The sequence below is a fragment of the Mesoplodon bidens genome (genome assembly GCF_964165515.1).
Source record: "Mesoplodon bidens genome assembly, chromosome: X".
Classification (NCBI taxonomy): Eukaryota; Metazoa; Chordata; class Mammalia; order Artiodactyla; family Ziphiidae; genus Mesoplodon; species Mesoplodon bidens.
This window is the reverse complement of record NC_138163.1, coordinates 114,091,566-114,112,022: the sequence shown is the minus strand read 5'-3', so window position 1 is coordinate 114,112,022 and position 20,457 is coordinate 114,091,566. Positions and strand designations below refer to the sequence as shown.

Here is a 20,457-nt window from a genome sequence, read left to right as displayed (position 1 = left end):
CGTGGGCCCCGGGGAGCTTTGAGGTATCTCCTTTAGAGCAGCACAGGGAAGAGGTCCCGGCCCTACCAAGAGTCGATGTGACAATCCTGTTTGTGAACGAAAGGGACCCTTGGAACCCAGAGAGGGCCTACCCTACCAGGATCTGTGGTCACCGCCGTCAGCCACAGGCAGGGCTGGCAGGCTGTAGCCTGAGGCTCACTCACTGTCGCTTCTTACGCTGGGTTCTCAGGGGACAGGCTGAGCAAGAACGAGGGCCCAGTGGTTCCTAGAGCAGAGCCCTCAAGGAAACGTGCGGAGCGGCCTTCTTCAAGTCAGGGTGGTACCTCCCTGCTGAAGGTGCTCACACCCTCTCACCTTCCCTCCTCCAGGTTCCAGCATCACCTGCTCTCCTGGCCACTCCCCCGCTTGCTGTCCCTGCCCATAGTCATGCCTCGGGGGCAGAAGAGTAAGCTGCGTGCCCGTGAGAAGCGCCGCCAGGCCCGGAGGGAGGCCCAGAATCTCGGGGGTGCTCAGGCCACTGCAGCAGAGATAGACGAGTCGCCCTCGTCCCCCGCTTCTGTTTCTCAGGGTACTCCCCCGAGCTCCCCTGCTGCTGGCACTCGCCAGGAGCCTCAGGGAGCCCCAGCCACTAGCTCTCGTGCTGCAGGGGTTTCAGGCCCAGGATCTGATGTACGTGCCAAGGGCCGGGTTGAGGCAAGGAAAAATTCCTCCCGGGCCTCAGCCTCCCGTGAGAGCTCTCAGAGAGATCCTCTAACCAAGCAGGTGGGAATGTTGATAGATTTCCTGCTGGAGAAGTATACAGTGAAAGAGCCCATTATAAAGGCAGACATGCTGAAGCTTGTGAACAAAAGGTACAAGGGGAAGTTCCCCGAGATCCTCAGGAGAGCTGCTGAGCGCGTTCAGCGGCTCTTTGGTCTTGACTTGAAGGAAGTCAAGCCGAGTGGTGACTCCTATACCCTTGTCAGCCAGCTAGATGTCAGCGATGATGGCAGTCGGAGCAGTGGCAGGCGGTTTCCGAAGAGTGCGCTCCTGTTGCCTCTCCTGGGTGTGATCCTCTTGAGTGGCAACCGCGCCTCTGAGGAGGACATCTGGGAATTCCTGAGTAAATTCGGTGTTTATGATGGAAGGCGGCACTTAATCTTTGGGGACCCCAGGAAGCTTATCACAGAAGATCTGGTGCAGGAAAAGTACCTGGTGTATCGTCAGGTGCGCCACAGCGATCCCCCGCGCTATGAGTTCCTGTGGGGCCGGAGAGCCCGCGCTGCAACCAGCAAGATGAAAGTCCTGGAGTTTGTGGCCAAGGTCACTGGTGTGGCCCCCAGTGCCTTTCCAGTCTGTTATGAAGAGGCTTTGAGAGCTGAGGAAGGGAGAGCCGAGGCCAGAGCTGTAGCCAGGGCTGACACTACTGCCACTGCCGTGTGCGTCCCAGGGCCACGTCCAGCCTCTCCTCACACCCCTAGTGAGGTCTGAAGCCCAGCCATTCTTCACTGTGTGGTTGGAAAAGCCTGTTAACCGGTGTTCCTGATATGCTTAAATAACTTGTTGACTTTTTCCTGCATTTTTAATTGGTGTTGCTTTCAACAGAAAGTTTATTTCGATTCAAAATACAAGTATGTGAATGACGTGGATCACACACTTATTGCTGTTTGTCAGATTTAGGAGTTAGAATTTTGTTTTTTGAAATGCGAATTGGAAATCCTTAAATCACTTTTGTGGTCCAGAACAAGAATAACATCACTTTAGGATACGAATATCCTTGGAAACATGAAAGAACACCACCCTAAAATAGGATCAGAAGATAGCTAGGTAGCTAGATGGAGAGATAAGATAGATAAGACAGAGAGCTAAAGTAAAAGTTGATCAATTCTTGGTTTGCCTTACTCCATTTAGTCTTTCTTTTGTAAATTTAATAAAAGATATAGACTGGATTTGCTTATGGTTTTCAAGAATGTTTGAGAATATAAATTCTAGCAAATGATTTGTTCATGCCTCTTATTTCACACAAACATTAACTGAGCATCTGCTCTTAAGAAGTCTCTGTGCTTGTACTGGGGATGTTTAGTCAGAAAAGTCCTAGCCTCTGCCCATGCAATTACAGTTTCGCAGAGAAGCTGTTATTATGTGGAAAAGGGTGAGATACTCTCTACTTCGAAGAGCAAGTAAAAAAGCAGGGTAAAGAGGGGGTGGAGAGAACATATTCCTTCGTTTTCATTGTTAAAAGCAGAATTTTGGCTGATTGGGAGGATTTTTTCCAGCTAGAATGCTGCATATTCTCTGACATCCCTTAGATGTAAAAAAAAAAAAAAAAAAAATCCCAGCTGGATTGATGGTAACATCTGAGGTCAAGATAATCATAGTAATAACTGCCATTCCCTAATGTCTCAATACAAGACAGGCACAGTGACAGATGCTTTCCATACATCACATATATTCCACCAGTCCTACAAGACTGGTCTTATCAAACTCACTTCACAGGGAAGAGCCTGAGGCTCATAGAGTTAGAGTTTGGTAATGTGCCAAAATTCATAAGGCTGGTAAATGACAGGGGTGGGACTAGACTCCTGGTCTAAATTACTGTAGAGCTCGTACTGTTGTACTCCTCCTACCCTGAGACACACCCTGTGTCTTTTATTTCAGTTGTTTTCCCAGTCCTTCAAACTTTGTCTTAGGTGATAAAAAGAATGGCCTTGTGCTCAAACTACTGGACTGGAATACGTAGCCAGAGCAGTAAGAATACCAAGATATTTGAGAGGTATAAATAAATGAATGAAAGAGACAGTATTCGGTGACAGTATAAGCACCTACATTTGCGATGTTAGATAACCTCAAAAGACTAGGGGCTCTCAAAATCATCCTCACAGTCTCTTCCCTGTAGAAAGTAAATCTATCAGAACAGAAGTGACGTGGGAATCTTCATCTGGCTGATGAGATAGAATCGATCAGTGTACTTTTTTTCCCTGACAGGCTACCACCACCTGTTCTGGGACTCCTGCCTTGTCCTATAGCTTCCCCATCTCACATTACTCCTGGGCCAGGGACCCATTCTCTGTAAGGTTTGCAGAGCGAAAACTGCTCAAGAGTTTGCAGAGATGTGCAATTTCCTCAGCAGGCTTTAATCCAAGAGATAGAAACCAAGACGAGGGCCCCGTGTAGGAGGACTGAGGAGACCAACACCCCAGAATATTGGGGGGTGGTCACTGGGACACCATTCCTGTCTGCTCTCAGACACAGAGGGTCTCAGGCAGACCTGTTAGGCTAACCGTACCCTCACTTATTCTTCAGGCTTCTTGGGGCCATAAGAAATTTGCCTAAGGGCAGAGTTCTCAGGTTGGTAGAGGAGAGCGTGTGAGTCTCTCACAGAAATGACAGTGATAAAGCTGAAGAAAGACCCAGCCAGAGCAGTAGGGTCCCATAAAGTCCCATCCCCTGTAGCAGCCCCTTGAGGTCCAGAACAGTCCTGGCTGCTTGTGACTAACACTTTGAACTCAGGTCGCGGGAAGGTGGGGACTTTGGGGATCAGCAGAGCCCTCAGCCTTAGATCAGCAGAGAATGGAGTCCCAGGAAGTGTGCAGAGTCGTAGTGAAGACCCTGTCTGTGGACATGGGGACCACTCAGTCCACCACTGACAGGGCTACACTTAGCCCCTCCTCTGCTGTTAGGTCTGGGAGGCATAGGCAAGAGCTGGCAGGGTCAAGTGCCCCCTGACTTCTGCCTGCAGGGTGTCAGGGAGGTGAGGACCTTGGTTTCTAGGCTGGCTGTTGAGCAGAGAGTGGAATCCCAGGCGTGACAGTGTCAAAGTAAAAGTCCTGTATGAGGAGTGCGGCAACCAACTACCCCGTCACACATATATCCTTAGAAAGTCCCGCGTCTGTAATTGGCCTTGGGAGGCAATAGACAGGGCTTTCAGGCTAAGTTTATCCCTTATTGCCTGAAGGAGGATGGTTTCAGGGACTTAAAGTCCTTGGACTGATGGGGGAGGCCTCATTCAGCAGAGGAAGGGTACCCAGTTCCTAACAAGAGTCAACATGATGACACTGGCTGACAATGAAAGGATCTCTCCCAGAAAGAAGGGGACCACAGAGAGCACTGTCCCTGTTGTCAGACCTGAGGCTATGTCACTTAGGCATGGTGACATGATGCGTCATACTCACTTCCTCCCAGAGCTCTCATGGAGGTAAGGAACCTCATTAAAATCCATGTGCTCAGTGGCTCTCCTTAGGGTCTCAGGGAATTGTTCCCTGTACATTTTGTTGACAACCTTCAGCATGCCTACCTTCATAATGGGCTCTTTTAGATTTCTGCAGTAGGAATTGCCTGCCGATGCAGGGGACGCGGGTTCATGCCCCAGTCCGGGAAGATCCCACATGCCGCGGAGCAGCTGGGCCCATGAGCCATGGCCGCTGAGCCTGCGCGTCCAGAGCCTGTGCTCCGCAACGGGAGAGGCCACAACAGTGAGAGGCCCGCGTACAGCAAAAAAAAAAAAAAAAAAAAAAAAAAGCCTGAGCATAGTATACGGTAGGTACCTTATATTTAATCAATAAAGACCGAAAGAAAGACTATAAATAAGGAAAAGATCGTCAATTTGTGGTTTGCCTAAATCCTTCTCATGTTTCTTCTTGTAAAAGTAGAAGTTATACACCTGGATTTGCTTAGATTATTCAGGAATATAAGATAAGTTAAATTTTAATGGATTAGGCCACATGCTTACTCTTTTTTTAATTTCCCAATCATTAATTGAGAATGAGCTCTTTGGAAGGCTTCATACTAGTACTGTGGATGCTTCCCCCTGCCACCCACCCCAAAAAGCCCCCAAACAACAACCACCACAAAAACAAGATCTAGCCCCTGCCCATTGAATTTTAGAGTCTAGGAGCTGCTATTATAAAAAATAAAAGATGGTGAGATACACTCTACAACCTACAGAACAAGTAAAATGTAGGGGTAAAGAGGGCGGGCAGTTGGAGCTGAAAGCAATCAAGTGTAAATGGCCTGAGGCAAGGCAGTTTGGAGCCTTAGGAAAATGCCAAGCCTTCAGTGAGAAGTAATTTTAAGTGAGGTTGCCTGGTGGGCTAGATGAGACTGTGGGAGCGGTGAGCCCGGCCAGACCCTCAGATGGAGGGCCTCACAGAATCCAGAATCCACTGGGCTGGCAATCTTTACCCTGGGTTGGGGGAGCCAGAGACCTCGCCATTGAAAGGGTACTCAATTGTTCTATGTTGTGTGTAATTTGGCAAATTGTAGGCAAGTTCTAGATTTTTGTTGGTAGTTAAATAAATGGAAATCATGGTTATTTAGAAGAAAGGGTAGCGGGTAGGGAAGATACTGGTCAATGACAAAAATTCTAAGGGCTTTGAGTTGTTTCCAACTGGGAAAGATTCTCCCACAAGCGCATTACGTATTATATCCTCTGGTGTGGATGTTACATGATTGTCCTTGCTAGGCAGCATTTTAGTTAATTGTGATTTCTTTGTCTTGCTGTTTGGTTAATGTGCTCAAGTTCGTGGGGCTAGTGAAACAGCAGGTAAAACAACTGATCAGCTTAAACTGGTTTTGCCTCCTTAAATAGGGTGTTGAGTAATCAAACCTTGAGTTATTTTACAGAGACAGAACTGCACATCTCCAAGAAGCAACCCATGACCCCAGGATGACCTTCCGTCTGCAGAACTCAGAGAATAGAAATGTTGCCTGGAGAGCCCGTGAAAGTCCTTCAGTTAAGGAAAAGCTGGCCTCCAGCAGCATGTGTAGCTTATATGGACTAATTCAAGACTAGCCAATTAGCTTCCAAGTTTGAAATTACCCTAACCCCTTAAATTTCACCCAGACCGCTGGATTGAGGTGAGATTTGAGAGCCTTGTCTCCTGTGTTAGTCGGCCTTGCAGTAAAGCTCTTTTCTCAAAAACTGTTGCCATAGTGTTGGCTTCTGCGCACACAGGGCAGTGAGCCCTTGTTCAGTAAGTTTTGGCAACCCAGGTGAGATTTAGGTCTTGTGACCGCCTGCCTGAGGCACTGTAGCCCCTGGCAGAGTGTGGGCCCTCGGCACCAACCTTGAGTAGCCACCTAGACTGAATTTGTCTAGAAGGTCGGCTTTTGGGTTCCTGCTTCCCCGCCATGGCGCTCCAGGCTCCTCGGGCTACTTTCACTTTTGAGAAAAGAAACAGCTCCTGGATCAGACGTCTTTTGGGTGAGTAACCTTGTTAAAATGTGCCTGTACCTAAATTGTCTAATAATCTCGTCGGAATTGTGGGTTAGAGTCCTGCCTGGTGGGGGGGGGGAGTTTTTTTTTGGTCAGGATAGAGTCCAGGTTAGAGTCCTAAGGCTAGGATCATGGGCTAGAGTGCCACCCTCAGAGAGACAGTACAAAAGGTTACAGATGCTGAGGTACTCAAAGGATTGGGTTGAAGTCCCAGGCCTTTGGATTTGTTTGCCTATGTTTGTTTAGGTCTGACTGTTACATTTGTTAGGATTGGCTAATGGGAGTTGGCTACTGGATGACTGTGGCAAAACGTTATTAAACCTGATTGATATTAATGAGGGTCCTCTGACTCAGGAGATAAAAGACCTTGCTCCTGGACTGGAAACCTTGCTTTACAGGGTGATGGGGTTTTTCACCCATGCCTGAGATGATTGCCCAGAGGTGGTGTTACACGTGTATATTCCTTTTTTGTTATTATTTGTTTGTTTTATTGGAGAATAGTTGATTTACAATGTTGTGTTAGTTTCAGGCGTACAGCAAAGTGAGTCAGTTATACATATACATATATTCTTTCTTTTTCAGATTCTTTTCTCATATAGGTTATCACAGAATATTGAGTAGAATTCCCTGTGCTATACAGTAGGTCCTGGTTGGTTATCTGTCTTATATATAGTAGTGTGTATGTTAATTCCAAGTTCCTGATTTATCCATTGCCCCCACCACGTTTCCCCTTTGGTAACCATAAGTTTGTTTTCGATATCTGTAAGTCTGTTTCTGTTTTGTAAGTAAGTTCGTTTGTGTCATTTTAAAAAACTAGATTCCACATATGAGTGATATATGATATTTGTCTTTCTGTGTGACTTATTTCACTTAGTGTGATAATCTCTAGGTCCGTCCATGTTGCTGCAGATGGCATTCTTTCTTTCTTTTTTTATGACTGAGTAATATTCCGTTGTATATATGTACCACGTAGTTTTTATCCATTCCTTTGTCGATGGACATTTAGGTTGCTTCCCTGTCTTGGCTATTGTAGATAGTGCTGCAGTGAACATTGGGGTACGTGTACCTTTTCAAATTATGGTTTTCTTTGGATATGTGCACAGGAGTGGGACTGCTGGATCACATGGTATTTTTTTTTAATTTTATTGCAGTTTAGTTGATTTACAATGTGTTAGTTTCAGGTGTACAGCAAAGTGATTCAGTCACACATATACATATATTCGTTCATTTTCAGATTCCTTTCTCATACAGGTTATCACAGAATAGGTCCTCGTTGGTTATCTGTCTTACATATAGTAGTGTGTATGTTAATCCCAAGCTCCTGATTTATCCACCCCTCGTGCCCCACGTTGCCCCTTGGGTAACCATAAGTTTGTTTTCGATATCTGTAAGTCTGTTTCTGTTTTGTAAATAAGTTCATTTGTGTCATTTCCTTTTTCAACACATTTTTTTTAACATCTTTATTGGAGTATAATTGCTTTACAATGGTGTGTTAGTTTCTGCTTTATAACAAAGCGAATCAGCTATACATACACATATATCCCCATATCTCTTCCCTCTTGCATGTCCCCTGCATTGGCAGGCAGATTCTTAACCACTGCACCACCAGGGCAGTCCCGGAATAAAGTTTTTGTCTCAAAAGCCAGTGCCATAGTATTGGCTTCTATGCATGTCAGGCAGTGAGCCCTTGCTGGGTAACACTAGTAAATGACAGGCCTGGGACTAGACTCCTGGTCTGAATTCCTCTAGATCTCACACTGTTATACTCCTCTTGGCCTAAAGCAGAGCTTGTATTCCTTGACACTCAAATGTATCTGGGGATAAAGATAAGGACTGTGTGGCTAAAGAACGGGATTGGAATCTATCCAAAGCATTGAAGAATACCTCAGTAAATGCCAGTTAGGAATAAGGAGGAGGAACAGGAATAAGGAGAAGAAACAGATGCTGCTCAGTGACAGTAGGATCATCTCTATATGCAGTGTCAGATAACCTCAGTCAGGGGAAGCACAAAACCATCCTGGGCAGCTCCTTTCCTTTAGAAGTATGCACATATCTCAGATGCTGTGAGTTGGGTTCTAGGTCACCGCAATAATGCGAATATTGCAATAAAGTAAATCCCATGAGATTTTGGGTTTCCCAGTGCTTATAAAAGTTGTTAATCCTATTGTACACTTACTAGACAGTGTCTAAAAAAAGGCACACATCTTAATTTAAAAATACAAAACAGTTACAATAATAACAAAGATAACTGAGCAGAGAACCCTAAGAAAATAATGGAAGAGTTTAAAATATTTCAAGAATTAACAAAATGTGGCCCAGGGACCCCACGTGAACACATGGTGTTGGGAAAACGGCGCCCATTCACATGTTCAATGCACGGTCACCACAAACTTACAATTCGTAATAAAACAGAATATCTGTGAAGCATGATTAAGTGAAATACGATAAAAAGAGGTATGCCTATAAATCAGTTAAAACAAGTCACAGGTGAGGCTAATTCTGGCTATTGAGAAGGACAGGTTAGCATTCTTTTTCTCTGGGAGCCCACCCCTGTCCTGGGCCCCCTGCCTTATGTTGCATTTTCCCCATCTCACGTCAAGTCTGGGACATGAAACTACAAGGTTTGCATTAGGTACACTGCTCAAGAGTTTGCAGGGATGTGGCATTCCCCAGGAACCTTTTAATCCAAGAGATAGACAAAAGGAACACGCCCCCCACCCCCCGAAATGAGTGAGGACTGGAGAGACAACCACGGCAAAATATAGGTCATTCAGAGACCTGCCCAAACGTTCTCTCAGACCTAGAATGCCCAGGCAGGGCATCCTCTCTTATAAGTCTCATAGTTCTCAGCGAGGTCAAAGTCTTGGTCTAAGAAGAACAGCCTCAGTTCGGTAGAGGGAGAAGCTCAGGTTGGAGGGTCAGGGAGGATCAGGTCCCAGGACTGGCCAGGAGTACGGTGGGGTCCCTGAGTGAGGAAAGAGGTATCACTAGACCCACAAATGAGGGGGCTTTACAGACCCCTGCCCCCATTCTTAACCACGAGAGGCCCCGGGCAGCAGAGCTCTAGGGATGAGAAGCCTCCTCGTTTCTATCTGTCTGGTCTCGGCGAGGGAAGGGCTTTGTCTATCAGGATCAGCTCCCACTTCTGCAAGGGAAGGGGTCTTGGCCATAACCAGACAAACCAGGGTCAGGGTGAGGACCTCAGTGCTAATGAGAAGGTCTCTCTCCCAAGGAGGGAGGCTCACAGGGTGGCGCCCCTCTTGTCAGGCAGAGATGGTCAGAACAACGCCCTGCCTTCCCCACTAGGGACTCGGGGATGTGAGGGCTTTGTTTGGAGGCCGGAGGACTCGGGACCACAGAGGGAGGGGTCACGGGCTCTAATAGACGGCACGGAGAGAACCGCGAGGGAGGATCAAGGGGCGGCTGACCTCTGAACCCCGGGGTCCCGTAGAGCCCCGCCCCTCGCGTCAGCCATTGGAACCCCACGCAAGGCAGCCGTTAACCGAAGTGGCTCGCACACTTCTGCTCCGGGGGCGAGGAGCCGGAAGGTTGTCCACGGCGTTTGTTCGGCCAAGGGCGGATTCCCAGGACTGACCTGCAGTCAAGGTGAGGACCTGAATGCGGACCCAAGGGACCCTTCCCCCCTCCCGTAACACAGGTGACCCCCACAAATCCCGCCTCTGTGATCAAACGTGGAAGGTTCCCGAAAAGCTGTTAGGCTGAGTTCTGCCTGGAAATTCTCAAGGGGGAAAGCCTTAATCTAAGAGAGAATTTCCCGATTCTGTACGTGAAGGAAACCTAGGCCCTAAGTGAAGTCAAGGCGGGGTGGGGGCGGGGCCTGAGTGCTAATGAGGGAGTGGAGATGGCAACAGAGCCGCACCCATGCACTCAGTTCCCGGAGGCTCCAGGCCCGGGGGGCGGTCATAGGTAGCAGGCCCGGACTTCCCCCCACACACACCCCCAGGAGCTCAAGGAGGTGAAGCTTGTGGGCACAGTTCGGTAAAGGGAGGAGTCCCAGGCTCTGACAGATTCCAAGATGGGGGCTCTGTATGTAGGACCTAGGGACCGCCGGCTCCAGAACACTGGAGTGCCACAGACCCCCGCCCCTGCTGTCAGCTGTCGGAGACCCTGAGTAGTCGTGGCCGGATGTGAGTCATCCTGACTTCGGCTTCAGAGGTTCCAGCAAGTGAGAACTTTGATCTGAGGGCCATGCCTCCGGCCGGGCAAGAGAAAATTCCCAGTGCTGGCCTGGAGTCAAGGTGAAGACTTTGAGTGGGGAGTGAGGGGTACCACTCGGCCCGTAACAAACTGCGCTAAGTCTCGCTGCTGCTGTAGGCCCTGGGAAGCCCCAACAGAGCCCTCCAACCGAGTTCTGCCTGAGATGTCTCGGGGATGGGAGGGCCTCGGTCTAGGGAGTAGCTCCGTCTTGCAGAGGGAGGATACCTAGGTCCTAACAGAGGTGAAGGTGAGGACCCTAAATACTAATGAGGGGGCCTCTCCCCATTTAGGGGTGGCATCACAAAGCAGCGCCCCTACACTTGTGGGAGGCTCCAGCCAGGGGTAGTCATATATGTAGGACCCTGACTTTCCCCTCTAGGGACTCGGGGAGTTGAGGGCTTTGCTCTGAGGCTGGACTGCCCAGGTTACTGGTGGGAGGAGTCCTAAATCCTATGCAGAGTTCAGGTCAGAGACCTGAGTGAGGACTGAGGTGAACACCGACTCTAAAATGTAGGGTCTCATAAATTCTGCCCGTGTTCTGAGTAGAAACCCAGAGTATCTGTCAAGCTGAAGCCCTCTTCTCACTTGTCTGGAGAGTTCAGAGATGTGAGGGTGTTGGACTAATTGAACAGCCTCGAGTCTGCAGAGGGAAGAGACCCAGGGCTTTCTAGGAGTCAGGGTGAGGACCCTGAAAGAACAGTGATGATACCACTCACCCACAAACAGAGGAGACTAACAGAGAGGGCCCCCCCTCCTTGCTTGCAGCGCTGGGGAGCCCAGGTATGGAAGTCAGGTGTATGTGAGCCCTCCTTTTTTTCTGATGGTATCAGATTGGTGAGAGCCTTTGAGAAGAGGTACATCAGATCAGACGCAGGTATCCCAGGCCCTACCTGGAGCCAAGGCAAGGACCCTGAATGAGGACTGAGGACCCCAAGGAGCCCAGGACAGAGTCCCATAGAGCTGTCAGCTGTGGGTGCCCCCCTGCAGGGGCGCTGGGCTGAGGTGCCCCTTCACTTCTTCTTAAGGTATCCCAGGAGGATGAGGACCTGGGTCTGAGGTATAAATTTAGAGCAGCGCAGAGGAGGGGGCCCAGGCCCTGTGCAAAGTTGATACGATGGTCCTGAATATGAACTGAGGGGACCCCAATGCTCCAGAGTAGAGGGGGCTCCACAAGGACTAGATAATTGCCCACTGCTGCTCTCGGCCCCAGTAAGCACCAGGCAGGGCTGGCAGGCTGCAGCCTGAGGCTCACTTTAATTATTTCCACAGGGTTCTTAGAGGACAGGGTGATGAGCACAGGAGTCCTGTGTGTTCGCAGAGCAGTGCCCACACGGAAACCTGCAGAGTGGCCCTCTTAAAGGCAGGGGGGTACCTCCCTGCTGTAGGCGCTCACACCCTCTCATCCTCTCTCCTCTCTGCCAGATCACCCGCTGTCCTACCTGCATTCCTGCCTGTTGTCCCTGACCACAGTCACCATGCCTCGGGGTCAGAACAGGGAGCTCCGCACCCGTAGGAGACGCCGCCAGGCCCAAAGTGGGACCCAGGGTCTGACGGGTGCTCAGGCCACTGCAGCCGAGGAGGAAGCCGCCTCGTCGTCTCCTCCTCCTCCTCTTGGAGTTACTACTCCGAGAAAGCCGGCTGCTAAGTCACGTAGCACTCTCAAGAGTCGTCAGAGGGCCCTAGCCACCACCACTAAGCCTGCAGGTGTTTCTCCCACAAGATCATCCGAAGGAGCCAAAGGCCAAATGGAGCAAAAGCACAGTTCCTCTCAGGCCCCGTCTCCGCCGTGCGGTCTCGAAAAGGCTCTCGAAGGCAGACAGTGAATTTGTTGGTGCAGTTCCTGATGCACATGTGTAAAAAGAAAAGGCCTGTTACAAAAGCACATATGCTGAAGTTTATCAATAAGAAGTGCCAAAAGCAATTCCCTGAGATCCTCAGAAGAGCTTGTTTCAGCATGGAGGCGGTATTTGGTGTTGACTTAAAGGAGGTCGACCGTACCAAGCATTCTTATACCTTTGTCAGCAAAATGGCTCTCCCTGACAATGGGACCATGGGTTGTGGCAGGGGATTACCCAAGACCGGTCTCCTGATGTGTCTCCTGGGTGTGATCCTCATGAAGGGCAACTGTGCCACAGAGGAGAATATCTGGGAATTCCTGAATAAGATGAGTGTCTATGCTGGGAAGAGGCACTTCTGATTTGGGGAGCCCAAGAAGCTCATCACCCAAGATTTGGTGAAGCTGAAGTATTTGGAATACCGGCAAGTGGCCAACAGTGATCCAGCACACTACGAGTTCCTGTGGGGCCCGAGAGCCCACGCCGAAACCAGGCAGATGAAAGTGCTGGAGTTCCTGGCCAAGATCAATCACACCATCCCCAGGGCCTTCCAATCTTGCTTTGAAGAGGCTTTGAGAGATGAGGAAGAGAGAGCGCGAGCCGGTGGATCTTCCAGGGTTCTGTCCAGCTCCTGCCACACAGAATCTGAGGCAGATTCTGCACTTTGCGGCTGAAGAGAGTGTTCAGTGTTCCAAGTAGTGTAGGGCTGGGTGTGACGGAGGGAACAGTGTATAATACCTTTGTGTCCCTGTTCTGTATGGGGAATTTGGAAATACGTCTGTGTTTTTGTTTTTTGCTGTCTTTCAAAGGTTAACTCCTAAATGAAATCTTAAAACCTTAGTGTTTTTAAGGTTTTAAGAATAAGGTTTAAGAATAAGGTTTCAAGAATAAGGTTTAAGAATAAGAGTTTTGCTGTTTTGTAAAACAGATTGGGAAAACTTCCATCTCTTTAGTAATTTGGTGGAAGATAACATGGCATTGCAATATGCAATTCCTTGAACATGTGAAGAAGTTAAATATAGTATAGTATAGTAGTATACTGTAGTATCGTATAGAAAAAGTAAGATGGTCAATATTTGGTTTCCTAATTCCTTTTACTCTGTTTTATAAAATTATATAAATAACAGTATGTGCTTGGCTCATTCAAAAATGTAGAATTAAATCATAATAAAGTAGACCTCATGCTCACAGGCTCATTTATTCCCCATACATGAATTGAGCATCTGCTCTTAGAAGGCTCCTTGCTAGGACTGTGAGAGCTGAGAAGAAAGAAGGCCTAGCTACTGACCATAAACTTATAGAGTCAAGAAGCAGCTATCATATAAAGGAAACGGTGATGTATACTCTAAGACCAAAAGGACAAATGAAAAGACAGGATAAGAAAGGAGGGGGGTGGTTTCACATGATAGCAGTCAAATGTAAATTCCCTGATGCAAGGCAGTGGTGGGCCTTGGGAAAATGTAAGTCCTGCAGTGGGACGTAATTATAAGTCAGGTGTGTGGTGGGCTAGATGAGACTGATAATTTTGAGCAGGGGCCAGATCCTCAGCTGGTGGGCTGTATAGTTGAAGGACAAAGCCTGGAATGGGAAACTGCCCTTAGCAGTTACAGGCACACTTCATTTTGTTGCGCTTTGCTTTATTGTATTTCACAGATACTGCTTTTTCTTTTCCTCTTTAACAAAGTGAAGGTTTGTGTCCACCTTGCTTCCAGCAAGTCTTTCAGCACCATTCTCCCAACAACGTATTCTCACTTCATGTCTCTGTGTCACATTTTGGTAATTCTCACAATATTTCACACCTTCCACCAGCCAAAAAGATGGACTCGCTGAAGGCTCAGGTGATGGTTAGCATTTTTTTTTAGCAGAAAGGTATTTTTTAATTAAGGTATGTACATTGTTCTTAGACATAATGCTATTGCACGCTTAATAGACAGCAGTATAGTGTAAACATAAAGTTTATAAGAGCACTGGGAAACCAAAATATTCTTGTGACTCACTTTATTGTGCTATTCGCTTTATTTTGGGGGTCTGGAACCAAACCTGCAGTATCTTCAAGGTCTCCCTATACTCTGGGGTTGTAGGTAGATCAGAGAGAAATCACCTGAGGCAGGAATAGAATGTGTCCTGTGCTCTTGTCCCAGTGCAGGTGAACACTATGCAAATTAGATGTTTTATTCACGTCATGTCTCCAGGGAGTTTCTGAGAAATAAGGGTGGTACTCCCCTGAGGTGGGATGCCCAGAAGCCACTGGACTGGCACTCTTTGCCCTAGTTGGGGGAGCCAGAGCCCACTCCACTAACAAAAATCATTCAAATTAAGTTATCTTGATTGTAGTTTGGCAAACTCTAGGCAAGGAATAGATATTCGTGTGTGGTTAAATGAATGAAAGTGGGAGTGGTTCCCAAAGAAGGGCAACTGAGAGGGAGGTGAGTTTTTGGTCCGTGAAACATTTTAGAGCTTCGTGTTGCATCTACTGAGGAAGTCTACCTCATGTTGACCTTGAATGACATACTCTTAACAGGGAAGTAACTAGTTTTCCTTGCTGAGCAGGATTTTGCCGGATAGGGGTTTCTTTGCCCTAGAGCCCTGCTTATTCTCTGGCATCTCCTGGATTGAAAGTTACATCTCAGTGTAGTGGGTTGAAACTCCAGGGGACAAATTAATCAGAGTAAGAACTGGCATCCTTGAAAGTCTCAGTACCGGCCAGGCAATGGGCCAGGCACTTCACAGGCATTCTACAAATTCTATCAGTCCCCAAGACAGAGCTTCTCAAACCCATTTCACAGATGAAAAGACCGAGGCTCACAGAGTTTGGTAATGTGTTCAATTTCACACAGCTGTTAAGTGACAGTGTCCTGGCCTAACTAAGTCTGACGCCCACACTTTTCCATTCCTCCCAGCCCGAGGCCAACTTTGTGTTCCATAATTCACCTTACTTCTCACTCAGTACAAAATATATCTCAGGTGATAAAAAGGAGGACTCTGTGCCCAAAACACTGGGTGGGAATACGTAAGCACAGCAATAAGCGTATCAAAATAGTTGAAAAGGGTGAAGAAAGCAGAGGAAGATATTTAGTGACAGTATGATCATCTATGTATCCAAAGTCAGATAGCCTCAAAAGATCGGGCTCAGAAAATCATGCTGGACAGCCCTTTGCATTTGGAAGTTAAATCTATTCAAAGAGAAGTTACATAAAGGGCTAAGTCTTGCTGGTAAAGAGAAGGGCAAAACCGATGTATTTTTTTTCCTTGACAGCCCATCCACCCTGCCTTGTGTTACAACTTCCCTACTTCACATCACCCCTGGGACGGAGACCCAGTCTCTGAAGGGTTTGCAATAGGGAAACTGGTCAAGAGTTTGCAGGGATGGGCCCTTTAATCAAGAAACAGGAGCCACGATGAAGGGCCCCTCACGGGTGGCCTGGGGAGAGCAACATGCCAGGCAAAGTTGTCAGCCTGAGCATGCTCTCACTTACTCTTCAGGGTTCTCAGGGCCTTGTGAGTCCTACCTAGGAGGATGAGCTCAGGTCAGTAGAGGGAGGAGCCCCAGTCTCTGCCACATGTGATGGTGAGGACACTGAATGAGGAATGAAGGAAGCACACCTGCCAGCCCCGAACAGTGTGTCCCATGGACTCCCGACCCTGCCGTCAGCCCTCGGAGTCCCCAGACAGCCTTGGCAAGATGTGGCTGAACCTGATTTCCACGTAAGAGGTTGAGAAAGTGAAGACTTTGGCCTGAGGTTGGGCAGCTCAGGTCAGTAGGGAGAGGATTTCCAAGGTGCGCCAGGAGGAAGGTGAGCACCCTGAAGAGTTCAGGGCCCACCAAACCCATATCAGCGGAGACCTCACAGAATCCTCCCTGTTGCCGTGACAGATCCTGGTGTAAATGTCAGGGAGAGATGGCCTCATATCCTTCTCAGGGATAACAGAAAAGTGCGGAACTTGGTCTGAGGGGGAGGTCCCAGGGCAGCAGAGGGGGGAACCTTAGGCCTTCGCGTGAGTGAGATTTAGGGCACTGAGTTAGAACCCTGAGTGGGATCACCATCATATGGTCTCAGCCTGCCTGACACAGTTGTCACTCATGGCATGGCAGGTGTGGCCAAGTAAGGCCACCCTCACCTCCTCCTAGTGGATCTCAGGGAAATAAGAGCCTTCCTCTGAAGAGATGTGCTCAGGTCGAGAAAGAGGGGAGCCTCAGGCCCTGCCAGGAGTCAGATCAAGGAAACTGAGTGAGGACTGAGAGGCCCACCCACTCTTGGATAGAGGGGAAAACTGGCCCTGCGCCTGCACTCAAGACTTAAATCCCCAGGGAAGGGTGTGAGGCTGAGCAACAACCACCACCCCCATCGGTGTTTTCTTTAGTTCACTTTATTGTTTTTAAAGCAGTTTTAGGTTCACAGCAAACTGGAGCAGAAGGTACAGACTTCCCATGTACCCTCCTCCCTGACACAGCGCACACCGCCCCCCGCTACCAACACCCCCCATCAGAGTGGGCCGCTCGCTGCGATCTGTGAAGCTGCATTGACACATCATTAGCACACAAAGTCCAGAGTTACCTTAGGCTTCATTCTTGGTGTTGTACACTTTGTGGGTTCCGACGAACGTGGGATGACTTGTACCTACCATCATAGTGTCATACAGAGTAATTTCACTCCCCTGAAAATTCTCTGTGCTGTATTCATCCCTCCCTGCCCCCAACCCCTGGCAACCACTGGTCTTTTTACTTTTTCTATAGTTTTGCCTTTTTCCAGGATGTCCTGTAGTTGGAATCACGCAGCATGTCGCCTTTTAAGATTAGTTTCTTTCACTTAGTCGTACACATCTAAGGTTCCTCCATGTCTTTTCACGGGTTGATAACTCAGTTATTTCTAGCACTGAACGGTATTCCATTATTTATCCATTTACCTGCTGAAGGACACCTTTGTTGCTTTTAAGTTTTGGCAATTATGAGTAAGGCTGCTATAAACATCGGCGTGCAGGTGTTTGTGTGGATGTAAGTTTCCAACTCATTTTGGTAAATACCAAGGAGCATGATTACTAGATTGTATGGTAAGAGTATGTTTAGTTGGTGTTTTAAAAAAGCAACTTATCGAGGTAGGATGGACACACGAAAACCGTACATATTTAATGAATACAAATTGATGAGTTCGGAGATAGGTATCCACTTGTGAAACTATCAGTCACCACAGTTTATGCCATAAACATATCTATGACCTCCAAATGTTTCCTCCCACCCTTTTTATTGTGTGTGTGTGGTAAGAACACTGACCGTGAGATTTAACCTGTTAGAAAGTGTACCGTATAGTTTTCTTAACTGTAAGCTCTATGCTGTATAGTAGATCCCTAGGACTTACCTTGCATAACTGAAACTTTGTAACTTTTGATGAAAACCTTCTCATTTTCCCCATCTCCATAGCCCCTGGCAACCACCACTCTACTCTCTGCTTCTCTGACTTTGACTGTTTTAGATTCCTCATATAAATGACATCATGTAGTATTTGTCCTTCTGTGTCTGGCTTATTTCACTGGAACATAAAGTTCTCTAGATTTATTCACGCTGTCATAGCTGGAGAAGTTAGCTTCTTTTTAAAGCTGAATGATATTCCGTTGTATGTATACTTTACACTTCCTTTATCCGTTCATCCATCGGTGGACATTTAGGTTGCTTCCATAGCTTGGCTGTTACGACTCATGCTGCAGTGAACATGGGAATGCAGGTATCTCTTCAAGGTCCTGATTTCAATTCCTTTGGATAGTAGTGGGATTGCCGACAATATCATATGCTATTTTTGATTTTTTTGAGGAGCCTCCATACTGTTTCCCATAGTGGCTGGACCAATTTACATTCCCACCAACAGTATCGAATACGTTTAGTTTACTAAGGAGCTTGCAAACTGGCTTCCAAAGTGCCTATACCATTTGCATCACCACCGACAATGCAAGCGTTCTTATTGAATCACACCCTCACCAGCGTTTCCTGCTGTCAGTCCTTTGGATTTTGGCATGTAGTGGTATCTGGTTGTAATTTTAAGTTGCAGTTCCCTAATGGTATATGATGGTGCGCACCTTTTCGTATGCTTGTTTGCCATCTGTACATCTTCCTCAGTGAGGTATCTGTTCATATCTTTTGTCCATTTTTTTAATCGGGTTGTTAGTTTCCTTCTTATTGAATTTTAAGAGTTCTTTGTATATTTTGGATAAAAGCCTTCATCAGATCTGTCTTTTGCAAATATCTCCTCTGAGACTGTAGCTCATCTTCTTGTTCTCTTGATGGTGTATTTTTGCAGATTAGAAGTTTAAGGGAATGAAATCTCGCTTGTCAATTATTTCTTTCATGGATCCACATCCCATTTTATATGAGTTCTGGAAGGAGGTGAGATCCTCGGTCTGAAGGTCCAGCCCCCAGTGAGCAAAAGGAAGAGTCCATGACCCTGTGCGGTATCCAAGTGAGGACTCCAAATGACCACTTGGGATCTGACAAGCTCAGGACAGAGAGGTACCCACGGAGCTTTAACTGCTGGGTTCCCCCTGATAAGAGTGGTGGGCTGAGGTGCCCCTGTCACTTCCTTCTTGTGGGTCCCGGAGAGCTTCGGGGTGTCAACTTTAGAGTCACAGAGAGGGGAGTTTCCAGGCCTTGCCAAGAGCTGTCACGATAATCCTGAAGCTAAACACAGAGGACTCCCTACACTGAAAAACACAAGTGGCCCCACTATCAACCCTGCTGTCACCCTAGTCAGTAAAACACAGGGCAGGCAGGCTGCAGCCTAAGGCTCACCGTTCCTCCACTGGGTTCTCGGGGACAGGTTGACCAGGAGAACAAGAGCCCTGCAGAGTCCTAGGGCAGTGCCCTCAAGGGAACCTGCAGAGATGGACTTGGTTAAAGCTTATGTGGAATCTCCCTGCTGAAGGTCCTCACACCATCTCATTCTCCCTCCTCTTCCCTCCTCCAAGTGCGGGCATCACCCACACTCCTGCCTGCTGTTCCTGATCACACTCATCATTCCCTAGGGTCACAAGAGTAAACTCAGTGCTCGTGAGAAATGCCAGCATGCCCGGGGTGAGACCCAGGATCTCCAGGGTGCTCAAACCACTCAGCAGGAAAGAGTCCCCCTTCTCTTCCTCTCCTGTTTTGGGGATGTTTCCTTGGACTCCCCTGTGGCTGGCATTCCTAGGAGCCTCAGAGATCCACATCCACCATCATTACTTCTCAGCTGTTCCATGCACAATGTCTGAAAAAGATGTCAAGAGCCAAGATGAGAAAGTGCACGTCGCTCTAAAGCCTCAACCTCCACTGAGAGCTTCCGGAAAGACCTTCTAACCAGGAAGGCAGGGATGTTGATGCAATTCCTACTGCAGAAATATAAAAGAGCCCATTACGAAGGCAGACATGCTGAAGGTTGTCAACAAAATGTACAGGGAACAATTCCCCGAGATCCTAAGGAGAGCCACTGAGCACACGGAACTGGTCTGTGGCCTTGACTTGAAGGAAGTCAAGCCGAGTGGTCACTCCTATGCCCTTGTCAGCAAGCTAGACCTCACCAACGATGGGAGTCTGAGCAGTGGCTGGGGGTTTCCGAAGGATGGGCTCCTGATGCCTCTCCTGGGTGTGTGATCTTCTTGAATGGCGACCGTGCCTCTGAGGAGGAGATCTGGGGATTCCTGAATATGAGGGACGTCTATGGTGGAAGGAGGCATTCAATCTTTGGGGAGCCCAGGAAGCTTATCACAGAATATTTGGTGCAGGAAAAGTGCCTGGTGTATCATCAGATGCGTGACAGCGATCAAGAGCCCAAGCTGAAACCAGCAAGATGAAAGCCCTGGAGTGTCTGGCCAGGGTCACTGATAGGGTCCCCACTGCCTTCCCATCCTGGTATGAAGAGGCTTTGAGAGATGAGGGAGAGAGAGCCCGAGCCAGGGCTGCAGCCAGGGCTGGCACTACTGCCACGGCCAGTGCACATCCCAGGGCCACATCCAGTCGCTCCTGTCACCCCTAGTGAGGTAGAGGCCGATTCTTCACTGTGTGGTTGGAAAAGCCTGTTAACCAGTGTTCCTGATATGCATAAATTCCTGTTGACTTATTTTTTTGGTAATTTTCAAGTGATTTTCTTTTCAAAAGAAAGTTTATTTAGATTCAGAACGTAAGCTTATGAGTGACGTGGGTCACACACTTATTGCTCTTTATCAGATTTAGAAGTAAGAATTTTGTTTTTT

At 47.9% G+C, this 20,457-nt stretch overlaps 1 protein-coding gene and 1 pseudogene across 2 annotated transcripts; both read left to right on the top strand.

Annotated features, from left to right (window-relative positions):
• Positions 1-362: 362 nt before the first annotated feature.
• LOC308609605 (melanoma-associated antigen B4-like) lies at positions 363-20,240 on the top strand (the record flags this gene model as incomplete). The annotated part of the gene is made up of 2 exons (XM_081223321.1): positions 363-1,293; positions 20,073-20,240. Exons 1-2 carry the CDS (start codon positions 427-429, stop codon positions 20,238-20,240), a joined length of 1,035 nt encoding a protein of 344 aa, XP_081079447.1. The 5' UTR covers positions 363-426.
• LOC308609603 (melanoma-associated antigen B3-like) lies at positions 11,887-12,920 on the top strand (annotated as a pseudogene). The gene has a single exon. The product of its transcript is annotated as a melanoma-associated antigen B3-like (transcript).
• Positions 20,241-20,457: the final 217 nt, after the last annotated feature.